This window comes from Acartia tonsa, chromosome 12 (assembly GCF_053477335.1).
Source record: "Acartia tonsa isolate MP-2025a chromosome 12, ASM5347733v1, whole genome shotgun sequence".
Lineage (NCBI taxonomy): Eukaryota > Metazoa > Arthropoda > Copepoda > Calanoida > Acartiidae > Acartia > Acartia tonsa.
Genome location: NC_137271.1, coordinates 29,844,498 through 29,867,367, shown reverse-complemented (window position 1 = coordinate 29,867,367; position 22,870 = coordinate 29,844,498). Strand labels below are relative to the sequence as shown.

At 31.6% G+C, this 22,870-nt stretch overlaps 3 protein-coding genes across 3 annotated transcripts in view; 2 read left to right on the top strand and 1 right to left on the bottom strand.

The window, feature by feature from the left end:
• The first annotated feature begins 325 nt into the window (after positions 1-325).
• LOC145333287 (uncharacterized) lies at positions 326-2,605 on the top strand. Its single transcript, XM_080178416.1, has 2 exons — positions 326-1,165; positions 2,117-2,605. Exons 1-2 carry the CDS (start codon positions 326-328, stop codon positions 2,603-2,605), a joined length of 1,329 nt encoding a protein of 442 aa, XP_080034542.1.
• An 852-nt stretch (positions 2,606-3,457) lies between these two features.
• LOC145334256 (uncharacterized) lies at positions 3,458-7,926 on the top strand. Its single transcript, XM_080179636.1, has 3 exons — positions 3,458-4,214; positions 4,797-4,944; positions 6,164-7,926. Exons 1-3 carry the CDS (start codon positions 3,644-3,646, stop codon positions 6,672-6,674), a joined length of 1,230 nt encoding a protein of 409 aa, XP_080035762.1. The 5' UTR covers positions 3,458-3,643; the 3' UTR covers positions 6,675-7,926.
• A 4,895-nt stretch (positions 7,927-12,821) lies between these two features.
• LOC145333286 (regulating synaptic membrane exocytosis protein 2-like) overlaps positions 12,822-22,870 on the bottom strand; it is a 167,114-nt gene continuing 157,065 nt past the window's right edge. Inside the window, exons 36-39 of the mRNA XM_080178415.1 lie at positions 22,223-22,362; positions 17,924-18,097; positions 17,589-17,657; positions 12,822-16,753 (exon numbers count right to left, since the gene is read on the bottom strand). Coding sequence (XP_080034541.1) covers positions 16,742-16,753; positions 17,589-17,657; positions 17,924-18,097; positions 22,223-22,362 — 395 coding nt within the window. The 3' untranslated portion in view covers positions 12,822-16,741. The remainder of the gene's footprint in view (positions 16,754-17,588; positions 17,658-17,923; positions 18,098-22,222; positions 22,363-22,870) is intronic.

Sequence of the window (22,870 nt, the reverse complement as noted above, 5' to 3'; positions counted from 1 at the left end):
TTTCAAAATAATTACTCAACAGAATTTAAAAAGTAAGGTGTCAAATTAAAGATCTTACTATTTTTGTTCATACTGGCAATTTTCTTCTTTTATTTTGTTGCGTTTTAGTACCTTAAAACCGACTTAATTATTTTTTTTTTAAACTTAAATTACTTCAAAAATAAGAGGTCTACAAAAAAACCGATTGCATATTTAAATTCTATGGACCATTTTACATCTATTACTTTCTAAAAACACTGACTAGCTATTCTAAATAAAAAGCAAAAAAGTTAAGACGCCTTCTTTCTAAAATTTGATTTTAAAATTTTTGTAGATTGTGCTCACTATGGAGAGGACGGAAGCAAACCCAACAAATGGCAGATCAAAGCACACTCCTCTTGACATAGAGAAGGAAAAGACCCCTGTAATTACTGACAATACAAGATTATGTAGCTGTAGTCACAATCTCGGTGTACATCAGCTAACAGATTGTGATATCTCAAATGCTGAAGAATTTCAGAGAAAACATAATCTTTCATTGCAAGCAGTCAACTTTATCCGTGCTGCTAACAATCGTGAAAACACTACGATGCAAGCAAAAATTAATGAACTAAAAGAAAATCTGGTGGAATACTCATTTGACAATACTAAAATTATATCCTTACCTAATCAAGTTCCATTACCAGAGAAGCCAGCGCTCTTAGATGTACACTTAGGTGAAAAAAGAGGAGGATTTAAAGCATATCATATAGAAGATGTATTGCACCACCAAATTACAAATGCACTACATAATATTAGCAAAGATACAGATGCTTGCGTTGTAACAGGATTTAATTCTAAGAATTGTTTTTATGAAAAGTTAGCTGAGGCAGAATTGTTAAGAAAGAAACTACAGAAGGGTGACAAGAAAAAAAAACTAAATCCTGAGAAATTTCCTCCACTTAACAAACATGAAGAAGAAATTTTGGAAATACTTACAGATGAAGGAGAAAATATCCACAGTACAGTTGCTAAGTTAATTCATATACATGAATTTTTTAAAAGGGAAAAGGAAATATTAGAAAAACTATTAGAAATCATCAAAGAAAAAGGGAAAGAAATTGATGACAAATTATCCAAAATACAAGTTTGTTTAAAACAAAATCAAATTTGTTTGGAACCTGAAATGTTGACATTTGTCCTAAAGGTTAGATACAAAAGTTTATAAATAATGGTTTTTATGATAAAGAAACCCTGCAAGAAATACATTAATCTAACCGCTGAAAGACTGCCACAAGTAGACCCAATACCCAAATACCAAGAATTTGAAGATTTCAGTTTTGATAACAAAAAGGTTGTAGGCATTTTAAAATGACAATTTATGTACATGGATTTTTTTAAAGATTTTCATTGCTCATGATGGAAATTTGTAAATTAAACTACATAGCCTAGAAATAAAGTTATAAGCTTTATATATTTAGGTTGCCAGTAACTAATTATATTTCTACAATAAAAATACCCATTGTTACAGTCAAAATCGTTAAATATTTAAGTTTAACTTGCGTTTTACCGTTGTTCCAGCTAATCACAAGGCTGAATCAGCTAAACAACCAATCACAGCTGAGCTTGTATAAGTTTCATTTGTTTCCACTACAATTTACACTTACAAACAAATTATTTTTTTCAGAGATTTTGACTATGAAATGTGGTGTTTTTATTGTAAAAATATAATCTGTTACTGGCAGCAACCTAATTTTCTGAAGGCTTCAAATTTGAGGAAATTGGTCTACTCGTGGCAGTCTATCAGCAGTTGGAGCATTGAATTTCTTACGGGGTTCCTGTAAATACTTTCCTTAGAAGCCTATAATAGTATTATTATATTTTTTGTAATTGTTAAGTCTACATTATTTGTAGTGAAGCTTTTCTATTACACATTTTTTCCGTCCATCTGTCCATCCCGTTGTCAGTCTTAATGATTGAATGATATTTTTTTATTTCTGAACCAATTATTGTATATATTGTTTTTTTTCAATTGTCTGTCAGTAATTCCTTAAAGTTTATTTAATTTTTATTAAAGTAAACTGAATGTCTTGCTGTTACAAAAAAATTTTTATGATATAAGATAAAATTAATGACTGTATGTATTTTAATGATATAGATTGTAAATGAAGATGGCATTAAAGTGCTTGATGATACTCCAGATGAGAAGAGGGCAATTTTCTACAGGCGAAAATTGTTGTTTTCCAAAGTAAATGTTTTAACAGTTGAGTGGGACCAACTAATTGTGTTAAAAGATACCAAAACTGTCATCAATATTGAAGTAAAAAAGGGCGATACACTTGATAGACTTGCAGAAGCTTCAAAACAAACGAAAAAACGATTAGACATTTTCAGAAAGGTTTTTGGGTACCTAATAACCTCTGAATGGAAATTCGTTAAAGCTGCCTGTCTGCCAAATTTGAAAGAATATGATGTCAATAATACACTTGCACCATGTGGTAATTGTAGTAAGTTTATTATAGGCAGTGAACAGTTAGAGGATTTGAAACCATGGATGGAAATTTTTTTACAGAACAAATCAAGCTCAGAAGTAAAAGAATATGATAATTTGATAGCAGGAATCATTGGATTTAAAGGGCGAATATAGGTTTGATATAATATGAGCTTATTTCAAAGGTGCCATTATATAGATTATAAATAACTTAAGGATATTGACATATCTAATTGTATAAGTCTGTTTATAGCTTAAAACCTTTCTAACTCAAGATAATATTAAGTAATAAGTGTGGTTCCCTAAGAACCCAATTACCCTAGCATCACACAAGGCTTCGTAGCAAGGTTGAATTAAAAAGCTTTCGTAAAGGATAGTCGTAATAACGTGGAAACTAATTAATCAGGGGTAAATATACCCATCTTCTACCTTAATACAAATTATATAAAGTAAAATATTTAAAAGTTTAAAAAAACATCAAATAATGTAAAAAGTAAAAAAAAAATAATTGATAAAATTTTCTTGGAGGAAGAATGATTTCAAATCCCTGTTTTTTTAAGGTTCGTGTGTGTGTGTGTTAAAATTGCGTACATCAGGGTTTTTATATTTTCCAGAATTAACCAATGATCTTTGTACAGAAAATAAACTTTAAGACGTATTATTTACCCTAGTCAAAACTTTTACGCAAATTATTTCTACGCTTTTAAAAAATTGAATTAAAGAGTATATAATCTAAAATAATAAACATTTAAATTATCTTTTAAGGTGCGTGCCTTTGTAATAGTCAATCAAACTTAAGCAAAATAGTCAAAAAAAAGTCTTGTAAAGGGCTAAAATAAACCGTTTGTCGTCAATCTCATTTATCATATGTTCAATTGAAACAGAAAATTGCAAAATCTACTTAAGGATTTTTTTGAATTTTTAAATTTGGCATAGATATTCTAAAAGTATGAAATGGCACCTTTCATATAAGCTCATATCATATCAAACCTATATTCGCCCTTTAAGTCTATTCAAATTGCTGCTGGAAAGTCAAATCTTATTGTTGATCCAATTGATTATAATCTGAAAACAGCAGAGCAGCTTGTGGCTGATCAAAATGCTTTAACTGGAGAAAATGATACAAAGAGAAAAGCTATTGATTTAGAAAATGATATCAGGACTAATCATCCAGAATATTCTGATGAACAAATAATGAAGGAGCTTGCAGAGCAACTAAACGAGGAACAGCACCTGAGCTACATGCTGAATCCAAGGCAATTGCATGCTGTTATGTCAAATTCTCCATATTTAATCATTGAAGGGGATTTTGGAACAGGCAAGACCTTTGTCTTGAAGGAAAGAGCAAAACGTTGTGCTGAGGCGAACAAAGATAAGAATATTGCATTTATCAATCTTACCAGACTACTTGAAAGGGATACAACACTTTGTGAACTTGAAAATATTTCAGTAATGGATATAATGGCAAAATCTGATTTTGATCAATATGAAAACATTAAAGTAATTAGTTGTTATGACCTTTCAAATTTCAACAACTGGCGGACTGCCATGTCCAAATCTGGTGAAAGCGCAGAAGATGAATCTACTCTAAAATTCAAACGTGTTGAAATGTGTTCCATTCTGGAGAGCTATTTGAGAAACAACAAATTTGATTTTGTCTTCATAGATGAACTATACATTGAAAAAAGTACTGAAGCTGACTTCTTTCAACATTGTGCCTCAGTGTGTGTCACACTTAAAGTATTTACATATACTATCAGCAAAGGTAAACATAATTTTTGTAATATGAAACTTTTGTTATATTCTTTGTATTAAGCTTGAATTAATTTGAACCAATTACCCTTGACAGAAATACATCATTTATAACCTATTTACTTTACTGACCCTGTGCACAACAAAATTTCCTAACAACAAGCGGCACAATGTACAGGGATAAAGGATGGGAAACTTTTGATAGAGTGCAACTTTTATTTTTACTATAAGATTAACATATTGGAAGAAGATTCTATTGGCTGTAGGCCAATATCCACTAGCCGAAAACTTGCCTTTAGTATTAACCAACAAGGAATTGGGTACGAAATACTAGTCTTCCTTCAATTACTTATATTGAAATGATTATCACAAATTTCAAAATGATAACAATACATGTGCTGTCCAATCACATCTGCTTATCATTAAATATCATAATTAAATTTAGCTATTTCATCTTTGTTAATATTTTATTAAGAGTCACTTCTTGACCTCAGAGTTGGAGAGGTTGATGACAGATATAACTTTTTTCCATTTCCAAATTCCTAAGTTTTCAAATAAAAAAACAATCTTGTTCTCATTAGTCTTTTCTTTCTAGGTCTCATCAAATGGTCATCAGAAATGAAAGAGAAGTATAATGCTGAACAAATAAATCTTGAATACAACATGCGCAATACTGAAAAGCTTGCAAGAGTGTCTAGTTTTGTTGGTAAATCTCCAGATGATCTCAGCACACAGTTCAGCAGGTTGGCACACATATAATAGTTGTAATGCCTATTGGAAAAAAAGGCAAATAATTTTCACTTCGTCCACCAATTCATTTTATTGGTGCTTTATCACCTTTCATATAATGCTTCAGTCACCAAAGTTTGTCTGTCTATCTGCAGATCTTATTTTCAACTTTAGTATGGCTGAAAATCAATTGATCTGTAGAAGTATGTTAACAAAAATTCAGGACACAAACGAGCATCTGCCTCCCAACAATTTGTATTTCTGAACATTTTTCTATTCATAAGTTAAGAAAAACTTCTAACTTTGACTACAGCATTGCTTGAAGAAGGGTCTTTAAAGTTTTAAAATTGTCTCATCAATCTAGGACAATACAATTACAGAAATCCGCCCCTATTCGTATGAAAGTTTGTATGTCCGTCCATCCTTCTGTCTGAGTAAGTTAATATGAAATTAGGCTAAAGTTGGGCTAGATTCATGGTTCTTCAGGGAGTAAGGGAGGGGACAATGGATCGAATATTCAATTTTTAGGAGTCCCAGACTTTGGGTACTGGCTTAAAGGGAATGTGCAAGAATTTAGCAGGTTCTGACTGATTTTGGGTACTAGCGCATTATTCTATTAACTCGCTGAGTTAGTTTTAATATAGCAGACATACAAATTTGTTATGAGATGGCTGATTTTAACAATTTTTTTTCTCCAAAAAATGTCATTTCATAGATAAAAACTTTATTTTGATATTTGTGTAATAAACAATCAATCTAAGAACCCTTAAATTCTTGTATTTAGTGGCATTTTAGAATATAGGATTATGGGGTGAACTAGTTCAAAAACAATTTTTCTAGTATAGTAATTAATTACAGAATGGTTGCGTCAGTCTGATATACTGGTAATCTAATTTTTGAATTAATGCTTTTTTCTTAGAACTTTTTTCTTATTTTATAGTTTTCTAGATTTGATTTACACACTCTTTACAATTATCTTCAAATTTTCTGGATACATTTGGATTTCATGGCCTTTCAGCGAAATCTCTTAAATTGAATTAATTTCACATTTTCCCATCCCTTACTCCCTGATGGTTCTTACAATTTTTGAATCGTCTAACCAAGCCTAATCATTAATCAAATAAGACAATATCATATCATATGGGCGTCTTCCATCTGTCCATTCGTTTGTTATTAACTTTTTTTGAAAATTATGTTTGTAAACTGACATAATGATATTTCATATCTATTTAGTCCACAGAAGAAAACACTAAACATCAATTGCGTAACTCCTGAGAAGACTGTAGCGGGATCTGATATCAGATACTATCTTAATCAATACCAGCAATTTGACCAATTAAGTTTGATTGAGGCAGCAATAGATAAATATTTTTCCAGAACTCCAACCAATGAACCTGTAGTAATTTTGACAGATATAGTTGATGGTATAGATTTTCTATACACACAACTGAAAAGGTTCTTATCAAATTCAAATAGGAATATTGTCTATCTTCCAAACCGACGGTGGAGTGGTCTCTCAGAGCAGGATGAGCACTATGTCAATGAAGTAGAAGAGTATCTGAAGAATCCCAACGGGTTTCTGATAACTGACATTGATTCTTTTAGTGGTGCACAAGCAAGAAATATCATAGTTTGCACAAATAAAATGGCTAACAGAGATGTAAGAAATATGATACTCAGAACAATGTCTTTTCTAATTCTTATTTGTGAAGAAAAAAACAGAAGTCAGAAATCTAAGCTGTAGTTATGGGTTACAAAAGGATCCAGACCTTCATAACTTCATCCGAATAGAGCAAGGAGTATGTGTTTACTCATACCAAAACAAGTGTAAGTTTAGTAGTGTTACCTTGTCATCAGCCGTAATAAACAAATTTTTCCATGACAAGCCTGAAGAAACTATTGTATGTTTAAAGGGAACAAATACAGAGAGAATGTTTCAATATCTATGCAAAAAGTTTTCCCATCAAAGAAATGTTTATCATTTTAGGAACAATGATGATATTGATAAGCAGGTATTAGAAAGAGAAGGATCTGTGTTAGTTGTATATTCCATTGAAATTTTTCTTCAGAATAAAATAAACAATCTTGTACTGTTTGCTGATAATTCTGGTATTAATCATACAAGAAACACAAGGTATACGAGAAACACTATTATGAAAGCTAAACCAAAATTTTCCCTTGTTATACACGAAGGGGCAATTGAAGCAATAGATAATATTTATAGAACTACACCAGTGGATGACCTTCCCTCCTACATACATTTTGGATCTTCAAAGTTGAAGTGTTACAGTTGTATCAGAGATGGAAGATTGCTTGACTCAATTCTTATCAGAATGGCTGTAAAGAAATATTTAACAGAAATTCTGGAGGGGAGCACTGTTATTTTAACGTCAAGTTATTATTTTGAAGACATTGCAGACATATGTGTAGAATTAAATGATAACATTTCTGAATTGATAAATGTACATCCTCACTATTTAGAATCAGGTGATTCTAATAAGGAACACAAAGAAGTTTTTACTGAAGTACTACAAGTTCCAGGTATGATTCTGGTTGTTGGAGAAAATTATAGTACCAGGGAGTTAACATGTCTTGATTCTGCCCAAAACTTTATAGTCCTTGCGAACAACAACTATGACTCCGAATTCTTATTGAAATGCAGGAATCTAATTGCTGAAGCAAATCCAAAGTTTGCAATGATAATACATAATGAAAACATTAAATGTTTTGATCCAATTTTTGAAATGATCCCGGTGAAAATAACAAATTGAAAATAATGATTAGCAACAAAGTAAAGTGACTTGTTCAATGATGATTTTATATTATGTAATGGATTTACTTTTCCAACTTTTTGTTCGATTTAGGGAAAATAGACCTACCAAGGATTACTCATGCAAAAGTTCAGATCGAAATTCGAAGTGTCATTTGCTCACTGATTACGAGATGGTTGCATTAAATCCCCCCCCCCCTTATTTCTCTTCGATGTCTCTTTACGTATTATGAGGGTTTTGTTTATTTGTGATATATTTTTAATTTCGTTCCATTTTTTCTTTTTAAACTCGTTTTTATCTGACAATGTTTTAGAATAAAATTATGCAAATTTAAGCTTTTTAAATTTCAATAACTAACAAGAACAATAATATCTGCAAGTAGCGAAGCTTTTTAACGTAAAATAATAAGAACAGCAAATCAAATGAGACATACCTACCAGCTTATACCAACAATGAAATTAATTCGGGAAAATATCATAGAAAAAACTCTTCACAAGAACAAGGATGACAACAATCTAAAGTAACGCAAAATAAAAATTTACTTCAAAAGTATTTTAGTAGATTTGCATGAAAAATGTGATAGTAGGTGTATTTAAATTATCTGCAAATGACATTTTCAGCCTTAACCAACATACACGGCAATTAATATAGTGTTGCTTCCAAAATAGATCTCAAAAAGATGTGAGTGTTTTTGTTGTTGACCCTGCTATAGATATCATTGACCTCAAGATGATAGAGGGTGATGAAAAGATGAGACTGCGCCATGACTCTGAACTAGGTTATGTTACTAGCGTTTTCGAAATTTCTGTGCGACAATTTGAAATTCAATCTGAACAGGACAGTTGTAAACAGTACACCACAGAACATCCCTATTACCAATGCTTAGTAGATAAAATTAGAGAAGTTACTGGTATGGTCTGTGAGCCACCCTACATGAAAAATCTAGATGCCACACTAGATAATCCTTGCACAATATTACCCAATGTAACAAATTGAATGATTAGCATGTAATATGAAGCAAATTTGGCGTTATCCAGTTTTTTCAATTTCTGATCCTTGAAACAGAGAGTTTACAGTCTCATTGTATGTATGATTAGCATCTATTTGCCAAGATGCCCTACCGGGATAATTCTCATTTATACCTGAAAAATATCTTTCCTTTGTGAATAGTCCCATGATATAATTTAGCTTTAAACTGAAAATATAAAATCTTTACTACTAACTCCTTGCCTGCCCAAAAGTCAGCTAGTCCATTGTATCCATGTGTTTTAGCAACACTATACTCAAACTGATTTGGTGCACATACTTTAATCCTGGCAAAAATATGGTTACTCAACGGTTTTTAGCAAATCTACTCTATACTTCACTTTTTCTTTCCAGTAATCAGACTGTCAGTCAGTAACATTATGGGGAAATTAAATTTTCAGTTGAAGATTCCTATGAATAGGTGCATCTAGCCTATAAATTGTTTTCCTTCTGTCTGTCGGTTATGTTTTGAACGTTTTTTTTTTTCAAAGATATCCGTGATTTTTTGTGCTTATTTAGTAAATAAAGGTAAAATGCATTACCTAGGCTTGTCAACTTCACTGATATCTTTGGTAGAAATTATATTCACCTGTGGGTTCTCAATTACTTTTTCTAAAATTTTAAAATTGTGATTTCTGATAAGATAAGAAAGAACCCTTTTTACAAAGTATGCATGTATGATAGTTCTTTGGGCTACTTTTATTTGTTTCAATGTAGATTTTATTATTGAAACTTGTAACATTGCACAGTTTGGATGTAAAACAAGGCTTTTAAAACCTTAGAAGTTGGTGTTAAATAGTTAATCAATCTGTTGAGTAAAATGATTTGGGCAGGTGAATAGTGGTTATTGCAATAAGAAATTTATTAGCTTCAAATTCAATTATTGTGAATGCCTGATGTAAACAAACTACCTAACACTATTATAACTTACCAATAGTACCATAAAGTGAATATGAAAATATGACAAGGAATCCTAATTCTAAAATACGTCTAGGATTCATTGTTACATTCATATTGTTTCTACTCAACTGAAAACTGTGTACACACTTAAAATCATACTTGAAATAGCAATCATAGCACTTAATTGAAAAGGTTTTATATGCATATTGATTATTTCTTTAATATTTTTTTTGGTTCAAACTAAATATTTTCCAATTTTATATAAATGATTTTTAAGGTCTTGGAGTTTTTTTTTATGTTTTGTTTCTTAATTAAATTTCTGAAAAAAAGTAAAATTTAATAGGCTCTTTTTGTACTTTTATAGAAGTTTTACATAAATAAACCCTGTTAATTTTTAAAATTTTGGTTTAGCAATGGCCTTACCTAGATTACCTCGTACAGGTGGGATTACAGTCCAGGACCTTTTCGACTTGGTGTACTGTCTAGGTCCTAGTCCAGCAATCCAGGATAACTAAGGGTGACTGTTGTGCACTCTTCTCTGTCCAAACACCCAAGGATATTAGGATATTAAGTAACATCCAACAGACAACCAACTCCCTATGATGCACGACCTTTGTCTGAGAAGTCCCAACTGTGCATGGTAACGAGTTGCGCCTGTTTTGGGCAAAGGCATTCCCCCTACTCTAACTATTTATGTCGCACATCTGACATAGTAGCAGTAGGAACCATTTTTAACGTCTTTAGTTATGACACGGTGTCGGCCCGAGATTCGAACCTATCACCTTCCCGACGACAAGCAGATGCACTACGTGTTGAGCCACGGTCGCGGGTTAGCAATGGCCTTATCAGGTTATGAAATAACAAAAATGCATAAATTTGAATATGTGAATATGTGTTAATCAAAGGGTTGGTTGTCTGTTGGATGTTACTTAACCTAACATCCTTGGGTGTTACAGTATTGCATCCCATTATCAAGCAGATGATGCTCTGAATTCTCTAGATGATAATTAAAAATAAAAGGGGAATTTAGACCTTACAGGGTAAGGTAAATTGCAATGTACTTTTTCATATATTTATTGAATCAAAAGGCCTACTTTATAAATTAGAATAACTTTCAAACTGCTGTAGCTTACCCAAATATTTGTTGATTTACAGCTGCAGAAGTTCAGCTGCTAAATAAGCTCATTTAGACGCCAAACTGCAGCCTTTTTTTTACAAAAACGTAAGACTTTTAATTCCTAAATGAAAGAAAAATATATTTAAGAAACAATGTTAAAATTGATTGGGGATTTTAAATGTGTCGTTTATTTTTTGTACTTTTTCTGAGATTTTCTACATTTTAAAACTTTTGTATTTTCTAACACTTATTACATTATCATTTTGTAGCACAGCTACTGTACACAATTGTTATTGTATAATTGTTTCTTGTACGTTCACTTTGGTTGCTGCTATTGAAATAATTGTACTTGTTATTGCTATGTTTGAGCATTTAGTCTTGACCCAAGGGTTTACCAAAAAAAATTACAGGTCTCTAGCTGTAATAGAAGCCACGATATTCATGATCTGTTTTGACAAAATTATTCGTAAATTTGTGGCAAATACAGAATAATGTTTAAGAACATTCTAATATGTTTAGGGCTTAATTATAAAGATGTTTCGCTTATAATATTGTACCTTATTGTAATAGAAATCAGTACTAAAAAATCAGATCAATTGGATGATTATATCACATAAAAACATGTTGTTAAAAATCAACATGTTTAAAATGAACATACGGACATTCTAGTAAAGATTATAGAGTTGCTACGCTTTCTATTTCGTAACTAACTACTACAGGAATCATCATGCAAAGTTTGAAATCGATAGGACAATTCTAACATGCCTAAATAACGAAAAAAGCTATTCGTTACGGACGGACGGACAGACCCTAATTATATTAGAGCTACGTTTTTAATTATAGAAAAGCTTCGCTTTTATAAAGAAACGAATACGCTCCTAATTGTATCAAATAAATGGCTTTGGTTAAAATTTTGGTTTGTGTGTGTGTGTGTGAGTCATACTACGCCCACACATTTTGAAGCACTGTGAAACGTCACTGGTTCGGGTTCATTTGGACAGTTCTTTCTGAATCAGAAGATTCTTGTAATAATAAGGTATGATATTAGAAAGCGCTATTTGCAACTCTATAATCATTACCAGAAAATCTGTATGTCCATTTTGAAAAAGGTTCATTTTTATATTTTATCCACAAATTTTTACATGTTAAAAAACATTTATCATTCTATCATTTTTTGAATGTCGATGTCTCGGAATATAAGACATAATTATATATTCTATAAAAGTTTCTCAAGTCATGACACTCTATAAGTGCTAATTTTGTTTGTTTGACTATCTAATTTGTTGAGCTTTCCTTGTATTTTGTCATCCTTGTTCAATAAAGCAAAGTAAATGTGTCATCCATAATTAATATTTTTTTTCTAGAGTTAATTTGCACAAGCTTTTTGATGGAAAATTAATTAAATATAATTGTTGATTTATCCCTTACTAGCGGCTACGCCCCTATGTCTATGTTGCGTTGAAGTCTCTAAAAATGTTTTTAAAATTTTCAATTTTTTGTGATTTCTCTTGGGAGGGTGGTGGTACCCTCCCCCAAAATAGTTACAAACCTTCACTAGACTTATGAGAAGCTACCCTATTAAGGAGAACCCTATAAGTTCAGCGGTTAGCGAAATCCTACGGTAAAGACAAACAAACAAACAAGACATCCTGTTACTTTATTATTAGCAACTACACCAATAGGCCTTAAGGTTCACTTAAGTGAAAGGAGATAGTCAATCCTCAACTTTGAATTTTACAAAAAGAAAATTTTAAAAAAGTCGAGGGGGGGGGGAATTCTCTTATGAGGTGGTGGTGATAATCTCCCCAAAATAGTTAAAAACCTTCCACTTACAGGTACAAACAGAAAGTCATACTTTTATAAAAGGATTAATTTGCTACTTATGGATAACTTCATCTAATTTCAAGTTTCACTTCGACGTTTGTCGTGGAACCTATAATAGAAGTCGTGATAAAAGGAATGGGTGTTTTGGCAACCTCTCTCTCACCACCCCGAGTTTTTAAGAAATACAAAAGGACACGATTACTTGTAAAGCGGCTTTGCTTATAAATTCAAGCACCAATAAATAAAGACAGAGTTCAAAATAATAGTTTATATTCTTGAGGATTTGCACATGGTGTATTAATTGTATATTCGTAGTATTGTAGTAATATCTAAGATCACACTCTGGTCCAATATCAAAATGCTATAGCATACAAATCTGTCTTAATAACAAATAAAAATTATCAAATATCTAGGTGGTGAATTATATTATCTGTGAATAGTATTATCATACATGTATTTTATTAGGCAGAATAGCTAGACTTCCCTCCCCCCACCCTTGCTTTTGGTTTGTTCCTTGTTATGCCTGGTTCCTATCCCCCGTCCTGATGGGTTAATTAGGGTAGACAAAGACTTTAGAGTAGGAGGGGTTCATTTTTAATTAGTATCTAAGTGCTCTTGAAAAAGAGAAAATTAAAATTTCTTATTTAGGCTTAAACATGGAAATAAAATTTTATAATTAATCTTAAATAGAAACGTATGTAGAGGAAGACAACTTTGTATAAAAATTTAATTTGATAGTATAATCATTGAAAATTAAAAAAGTATCATTTTAGTTTTCTCTTTTAATTGAGCTTAATTGAAAGGCTATATGTTGTGTTTTACAATCTAATGTCTTTTTTGGTAAATAAAATATTTTTTATTTAAAAATTGATATTTAATTTTAAAAATATTCATGTCTTATTGGACTATATTTATCTAAAGCAATTTTTTGAAAAGTTGATTGTGTGAATTTTTGTTTGAAAAACCACTTTGAATAATTATAAAATTTTTAAAAAGAATTTGGGTTATGGTAAAAAAATATGAAGAAAAAAAATTGTTTGTCTTGTCCAATAAGTTTACAAAAATAATTCAACTAATAAAAACAAGTACAAAAAAAAACAATACAGGTGGAATGATTGAAACAAAACTCTTTAAAAGTAATTAATTCTAATAATAAAACTATTGCAATTTGAAGTGAACTCTAATATTTATATTGTAATCAAAGCTTACAAAATTGTTGTTTTTAAACCCAATTTGCTTAAACTTAGAAATTTTAATAGATTTACAAAAAAATTTAAGGAGGGTAATTTTTATCATCATCTAGCTGGTTTAAATCAACTTTAAAATTAGGTTTAATATTATGGATTTTTTTTCTCTAAAAAGTGAACTAATTTGCAAAATATAAAATTTAAATTGAAGCAATTCTTTAAACCAGCTAAAAGTTGATGAATAAGCTTGTAAGGGTAAATTTGTTTTCTAAAGTCTTGTATTCATTTGTTACAACAATTTGTTTACTTCTGCAATTGAGAAAGGTCTTTTTTTTGATTAATCAACATGATCTACAAGAAGAAAGTAATCAAAAATGTCCTATAAGCTAAAAACCAGATTTGTTTGTGTGTTTGGTTTGGTTTGAAAGTGGAAATGCATAAAGTTGAAACTGGACTATATAAAATCTATCTAAATGTTTCAGAGACTATTGTCAGGAAAGTAAAATTTCAGGACAGTGTGGTAATTTTATTAATATTATTATTATTAAGATAGAATGTCAAAAATAGTCTTTCAAGGCCAAATTTGTAACAAGCATATAAAACATTTAAGCTAAAGAGTTTTATGAACCTATGAAACATTTAAATGCTGATCTTAGATGTAATTATAATTGTAGCCTATGTAATGTATATATATTAAGTGAGCATTAGAGGTGATTAAGACTTGCCAAAAATATGAAAGAATTGGTAAAAAATTTTGTTTCATTATCTTGCATTTGTGGTGGTTAGAGTTGGCTTAAAAAATATTACCAAAAGTTTGTTTTGAATGAAAATGCATTTATAAAACTTTGATTTGAACCTCAATATTTAGATAAACTTAAAATTTGAATAAACTTTGATATAATAGAATATGATGAAATATAAAGAATAATATAAACCCTTTATATATGTGTTATATATATAATTTGTCCCTTATATAAACCCAATTTTATAGTGTTTCTATAATAAAATTTGATACATAATATAAAGATGCAGGAAAACAGGAGTTCCCTATATGGTAAACCTACAAATGATTAAATAATATATAATATAATAAGTTGCTAGCCATAAATAAAGGAATTCTTCATTACTCTTTGCATCAGGTGATAAGAATAATCTCTTTATGTACAAGTTTCACCAATATCACGCTTAGTAAGAGAGATATATTTATAGAGAGATAGAAGAAAGAAGAGACTTCTGGTCCTCAGTAAATCTGACATTTTTTTAAAGCAAATATCTTTAGAATTTGATATATAATAATGATCTTCTTTAACACAAGTGTCTCTGTCACTTATTCAATTTTGGGTCTGTTCATTTTATTAATCATCAACACTTTCATGATATTCATAATTATTCTTGAGAGTGATTTTATCTGTTGCTAATTCATTTGGTTTGTCAATCCTTATTTGGGATAATTTCTCCACTATTTTTTTACCTACAATTTTTTAACAAGTTCATTAAACCTTTTTTTTTTTATAAAATCTAAATTTACTGCTCATTAGAGTTATTGATTAACTAACACACTATTGTATCACTAAGAGAGCTTGTATATTATAGACTATTTGTTACTTGTAAAACTGTGTGTAGACTGGTAGAGTGTATTTATGTATTATTAGTAGGACTAGAGGTTGGTCTATTGTTTGTTCATTTCTTCTCAGCTTTATATTACTCTGGCAGTCAGTGTTTTCTTACTATAAGGTGGCCAATTTACCATAAAGGTCTCAAGGATTGTGCAAGGTTGATTCTTTAATACTTCTACTAAAGCTTAGAAAATTGTGTTTGTTTGACTTTAGGGTCCAAAAGAAAAGGTTTCATAACATGTTAAAAAAGAGTTGTGTTTGAAAGCTTGGAATTATTTGGTTTTGTTACACAAGGTGACTTCTTGGTTTGGTATAGTTTGGTGTGAGTGAGGCTTCTTCAGGGTAATCTACATTGCTTTGATTGGTGTACTTTGTGTTGGTGACAAAATGAAAATGTACTTGGTCATCAGCTGGCTCTAGCTACACTTGGTAACTCAAACTCAATGTTCAGTTGATGGTAGAGGATGAAATGATAGGTAATTGAATCAAATTCATAAGCTGGTATTTAGAAAGCAATCCAAGAGTAAATTAAGGCTGAGAATTAATTTGTCAAAGTCAACTGAGCTATTTAATGCTTTGATTATTGTCTGTAATTTATTAACAGCTAATGTTTATTTGTGTCCAGATTAACTAATTTGAAAATAGCATCAGGTTTCTGTAATTCAACAGGGCTGACAAAAGTTCAGACTAATTCTTTGATTTGTTCTATTGAAAGCAGCATACACATAAAATAATATTATGTTATAAAAAAGAAGAGTATATGTTGGGTATTTTAGAGTGTCAAATGATTGGGAGTGATCAACTTAAGGTTATGAAAACTGTACTGGTACTGATATCAAATGCTCTTAGTAGGTTAATTTCTGTTGACTAATAGGTCTATTTTTTTTGTAAATTTGTGCCATAAGTTCTCTTATCAGTTGATATTTTTTCATGGTAATCATTAAGAATGTTTGTTTTTGGTGGAAGTGGTCACATTCTTTGAATTTTCATCCCAATTGGTTTGAATTTTACCTTGTTTTAAGCGGATTTCAGTAGGAAAAATCAGGTTAATTTTGTTCTTAAATCATTAGCATCATTTGTGATGGACTGAGCATTTTTTGCGCATTTTTTATAATATTTTTAGATTGTTTCAGTACCAGAAGAGTTGTAAGTGGTGTCATACAGGGTGCCAGCAAACTTGTTGTTCTTGTGGAGCAGATGAGAGAGAATAGCATGAGGATAAAGAAATGATGACAGTGGTAGCAGCAGCAGCAGACAGATTCAAACAAACAGACTTGAATAACTTGGTTGAAGAAAATGTAATGATGTTGTAGTAATATTATTATTATAAGAAGTAGTATCACAGTTAACATGTGTGTATTGAGAGTGTGTCATGTCCCTGAAATATCATCATATTACTTACTTATTCAATGCAGGGAGGGTGGGGGACATTGGGCTGTTTAGGACACTAGACCCAAAAGTTTTATAATACCGTTTTCTTATTTGTTGGCTTAACAATTTTGGAAACTTAATTTTTAATTTCATTGTTTGGTTCATTTAGTTGAGTGTCCAAATATTTTAACCACTAATTGTAATCTACAGAGTGGGTGATTTTGTGTTTCATCATCAGGTATCAATTTATCGGCCATTGTATTAACCCTTTAAATCCCTTATATTAAATGGCTTTAAAAAATTTTGAAACAAAAATGCTTTTCATAGCCATTGTATTATAAAGGTAGAAAATAGGTACAAAAAGATTAATTTGGAGGATGTAGAATTGCTTTTTTTCCAACTTCTAATAACTAAGAAAAACTGTGACCAGCTTAAAAGCTCTGACCTTACCAGGCTCTCCATAACCTTTATTAACCCTAGAAATCTTATGGGATAAGACAATGGATGATAGAATGATGTACATCCCCTTTTATGATTAAACAAATTTCATTTTCTTTATGTAGTTTAAATTATTTGATGAAAAAGTCTAAATACTGAATTATTTTGTACTTACCAATTAAGAGTCAATAAAAGTCCCTAAAATTTATAAGCCAACGAATGAGAGAACGAGTTTGTCCAATATCCCTATTCCCTGATTAATCTAGCTTAACAAACCTAACATAATTAGAGACACAAAAAATATGCATATTCAAAAATTTGAGTTAAAAGAAGGGGATAAACTGTGACTAATTAAAATAATATTTCTTGTTTATTGTTCAATTTTAGGTAAGTAATATATGTTCCTGAGACTGAGACAGGAGGAGGAGGCTCCTCCACGGAAACCTGCTTCGGCACCTCCGGTGGCTTTGGAGTCTCCTAAAATAGGAGCAAAATTATCAAGGGTAAATGGGTTAAAAAAAAAATTTATCATTGTGTTTGAATTGTGCTGTAATTGATTTCTTTGACTGACTAAAAACTAGAGGCTATATAGAGAGGGAATGTTTTGGCCCATAAATAGGCAGAAATATTTTATTTGTTTTGCGAACTATTGCCTCAAACATGAAACAGGCATATCAGAAAAGACCTCTTGCTGATCCTATACTCTGTAGTGTGTCCAAGTTGTTAAAAATAATAATACTTACTCCGGCTAACTCCTTCCCACCACCCGGTGGCACGCTGACCAATGAGGAGGTACCAAACAATTTGTACCAACCAATCACAAGCTCCGAGAGATCTAGATTATCCAATAGGATCTGAGCAACACCCATGAATACTTTGGTCCCCTCCACGCGACCGTAATCACCCCAGATGGTAACCTAAAAAAGAGAAAATTGCAATAAATCACCATAATAAATGATAACAAAATTGCATTATTTGAAAAGTTGCTTTTTTGGTCTTTAATGTTTATTAGCCTGTAACTTTCGATTGCTTAAAAATAAAACGTGTTTTTAAAAACTTAAACAGTCCAATGTCTCCTCTCCTCCCTTCCTGATTTAGATATATTTAGATTACTGAGATCTTGACAGGCTTGTGTATTCCCATTATGGGAGGGGGGGGGGGAGTATATTGACACACCGACCCGCACTACCCTGGCCCTTAACTAATAATTCCATATCTATTTAATTTGAAAGTTATAAATTGTTAACTTAGTAAATTAGTGGCTGGTAATTATTTAATTTTCTGATACTAATTAAACTTTGGTATAACCTTGTTGAAACCAACCTTGCCTCTCTCGCCTCACAAATAAAGAGAGAGGGTGAAAGATAAAGGGTGAAAATTCTCTGTGGGACAAAGCATCATTACGCTGACATACATTTCAATGTACTTTATCAACAGTTTGGTTAATATGTTTAACATATCAATATCCTTTTTTTTCAAGATATTTTTGTTATTAGCAATTTCCCTTAAAAAATAATATTTTAGTAATTTCATTAAGGAATAATAATAAAAGTCTTAGATATAAAGAATCTTTTTATAGAAAGATATATTTACCATTAAAATAACCTAAAACCATATCCCAAGACTCAAAAACTTAGTCCAAACTTTGCAAGAATTAAGAACTAAAATAGCCATATTTCAACTATTAGAGTAAAACACTGTATCTCCCTATCGCAATCGCCTTGTGCAACCTTTTTATTGGGTCATTGAAAATCAATCAATGGTGTCGCTTTTATCAACACAGCCAAGTAGCAGAAAATAATTTAGAAGCAGACAAAAGAGGTCTTTGAAAAATGAAGGGAGGTAGTTGTCTGTATATACATCTATACTATAGATCTGTTTTTAACTGACTTACTACTTAAAATGATAGGATAGAATTTATATTCCTTCAAATTCGAAAAATATTCCAGCTAATATCATTATCAGAATAGCATCCTAATAGATGTAGTATCATGTTGATAAAATAACAGCACTTAAAGTTTAGTAGGATATAAGGCTTGCCTAGTATTCAATGCATTTATGCATTTCCCACTCAATAACTATCTCCCCCCCCCCCCTCCCTCCTCTCCTGTGCACACCCCCCCCACAACATCTCTATATTATTATTTCATATCCTTCTCTTTTTGTGTCTCTTGTAATACCCTTTCAACAATAACTCCCTTTCCTGTATATCACATTTCTTCTATTATCCTATATATACACAGTCCACAAATAAAGAGACATTGGGCCTAGTAGTTTAGGGTTCTTTAGTCTTATATAGGTACTTGTGGCTTCGCCCCTAGCCTCTATTGGCTTTGCCCCAATAGGTAATTAAAAAAAAAATTAAGGACCTCTGGTGTTGCAACCACCACATTTTAAATTAACTACATAAAAAAAATTAGGGGAATTTTTTTTTTTGGGGGAGGTTGGGGTGTCCCACGCCTTAAGAAAATAGCTTAAAACCACCACAGGAACAGTAGATATATTCCCTGAAGATTATCATCCAATCGGTTCAGTGGTTACTAAGATATTAAGGGACAGACAGATTGACAGACAGGCATCAAGCTACTTTGTATTATAGATACAAGAAGGATGACAACATCCATAAGTAGCAAAGTACAAAAAATTATATATGGACAAAGTAAATTAAAGAGGAGATGTTCAGTTGTCACTAAAAATTAGAAACACTAATTTTATATATGCGATTAATAATCACGAAACTTTTATAAATCATATAAAGCATTTCCGACAGACCGACGGACCAATTAGATTATATACTGCATACTCATTTGTTGAAGAAATCATCACTTTAAAAATTCAGCTACCACCTATCTAAAAACAGGAGCCCAGAAAACCACATTTCACATTTCATGGTTGGAGTGATGGAAGGACAGGCAGATAGAATGAATTATATGTAAATTCGCTGCTAGAAAAAAACCTTAGTCTTTAGAGACTATACCTTTTTTAGAGACAATTTATACTTTATGGGTTTCGCTGTTTCTGTTTCACCTTAGGTTAGGTATACCTTTCATCCCCAAGGGCTTGCCTTTCTGGAAACTATACTAACTGAGGTTTTCCTCATATCGCATATGGGCCACAAAAAAAAATGCTTGAAAAAGAACTGATGCTCATTTGATATTAGGTTAGGTTAGGTTATGTAAAGGTTAAAAAAACCGCAGGGATAGAGAATCGAAACGCAAAGTTAGAGCCTACCGTGAAGGCTAAAAAATATGTTTAGTGATTTACTGCCAGTACTTACTGAAAAAGGAATTTCTACTATTTTTAACCGACGAAGACCAAAATACATAACTTTTGTATCACTTTTGATTCCTGTGACGTCATATAATGACGAAGATGAGAGGAGAAGTGGGAAAGAAAACCCCTTAAAAAGAGATAGAGAATATGACGTCAAAAGTGGTGCAAAAGTTATTGATTTTGGTCTTCGTCTTTTTTAACTAATATTAAAATAAATGGTTAATCTATTTTCTCACACAATTGTCCTTGTTAAATCTTTTCATTTGTAAAATTATGATCATACAAAGAAATGTGATTTAGAATTTATCAAAACAACATTCAATATTTTTCCTCATCCTTTTATACTAGACAAGCAACCTTCCCCAATATCCTTCCTGTTGTCCCATCCCTGCACCCCTCACTTACCCCCCCCCCTCCCCTTGAACTCTGAAAATCTGAAAACAATAACAATGCCACTTTGCAGTTCAATTTTTGCAACAAAAAAAAACAGCTGCTATTTTGCACACTTGAGCCTGTGGTTGCGCAAAACTAAAATTGTCAAGGAAAGGGAAATTGGTCCAGGGAGCTACTTGGGGGAGGGTTGGAAACCAGGGAGGGAGGGGACATTGGGCTGTTTATAACAAGTTTTAAAATAACATTTTCTGATTAGTTGGCTTTACAACTTTTTGGATTTTTATATGATTTTGATTGGTTAGTTCATTAAGTTATGTGTTAAAGTGTTTCAACCACTAATTAAAAGAAGGGGAAATTTTGAGGATGTACAACAATTTATCGGCCATTGTCCTATCTCTTGAGATCCCTGGGTTTAAGCTCTGTTAGACCTAGAAGAATAGGATTGACAAATAATTCCAAAGGTTTATGGCGGCTTTTTACTATTTGTTGATGTAAATACAGGGTGGGAGGAAATACCCAAAGTTTGTTTACCTATACTATCTCTCATTCCTCGTTTCAAAGACTTTGGGCACTTTCGTTAAATTTGTATTGGTTGGTTCAAACTCCTAGTGTCTAAACTTTTCAATCATTTAAAATTTAAATTAATCCAAAAAAGGGGTGATTTTGTTTAAAATAATCAATTATTGTCTTATCCCTTAGCTGACATGTTTTGAAATTGCTATTTTTTATTCTAGTTTTTTATGTTATTTGCGTCGATATATATTATCAACACTATGTTGATATAATAACAGCATCAAAGGTTAACAGAAGATAAAGATTATTGAGAGAAAGTATTGTAAGACTATTGTTTTTTATCAAGAACTTATGCTTTTCATTTCATTAGAATTGGGCTAAACCAATAAATACGGATAATAATTAAGTCCAATCTAAGTAGAACGATGTCTCTCTGTCTGTCTGTTTGTACCGAAGGATCTCGCTAACCGCTGAACCAATTGGGTTCTCCCTAATAGGGTAGCTTCTCATTGGTTACGGCAAGGTTTATAACTATTTTGGGAAGGGTACAACCACCCTCCCAAGAGAAATCACAAAAAGATTAAGAGAAAAAAATTTTACGTAGATACTTAAACGCAACATAGAAATTATTAGAAAATCATAGACAACAATTAGTGCCACTAGAGGCCTCTAGGGGCGTAGCCGCTAGTTATATAAAATTGCAAGAGTTTTTTGTCTGCAGCTAAAGATCTCGATAACCACTGGACTGATTGGGTTCTCTACTTAAGGAAAGCTTCACATAGGGTTGTGATGGTTTTAGGATATTTTATTTTCAGAATTAAAGCTTGATATTGTTTTAAGCTATATCCGCCAAAACAGTTTACCTGAAGAACACAGCCGCCATATCTCTGGCTGAATATCAGCTGCTGCTGGAAGAGCGGATCCAGTGTCCGCCGCGCCTGGCTGGTCTTCGCCTTCGCCAAACACTTCTTGCCGCTCACCAAGTACACTTTCACCCAGGGCGCTACAAAAGGCAGAAAACAAAATTTTAGTGTATAAATTTTTTTGATTGTACGTTATATATATTCGGTTGGTTAGAGATATAAAGGATGATTTATCTGTAAAAAAAAGTTTTATATCTGCTTTCGTTTTATAATCGATTTAAATCCGAGAATTAAATAGGATATTGTGTTTAGGTACTAGTATATTTCACTGTCCAATGTCCCTTTCCGCATTAATTTACACAAATGGAAAAAACATAGTCTTCCTTTCCTTAATATTTACCTCCCCCTTCCTCTCATTTTTAGGAATTAGTTAGTTTTAAATTACGGGAAGATTAAAAACTTTTTTTTTCTTTTCAGACAAACCATCCTTAAATCCCTGATACTATGCCTTATATGTTATGATTAAGTAGCCTAAACCCATTCCCGGGCAAGAAATCATCCTTTAAAGTTTATTTTACATTAGAATATTAAATTCTAAATGAAAACAACATTAATTATGAATTAAAACATCCATAAAGAACACAGATC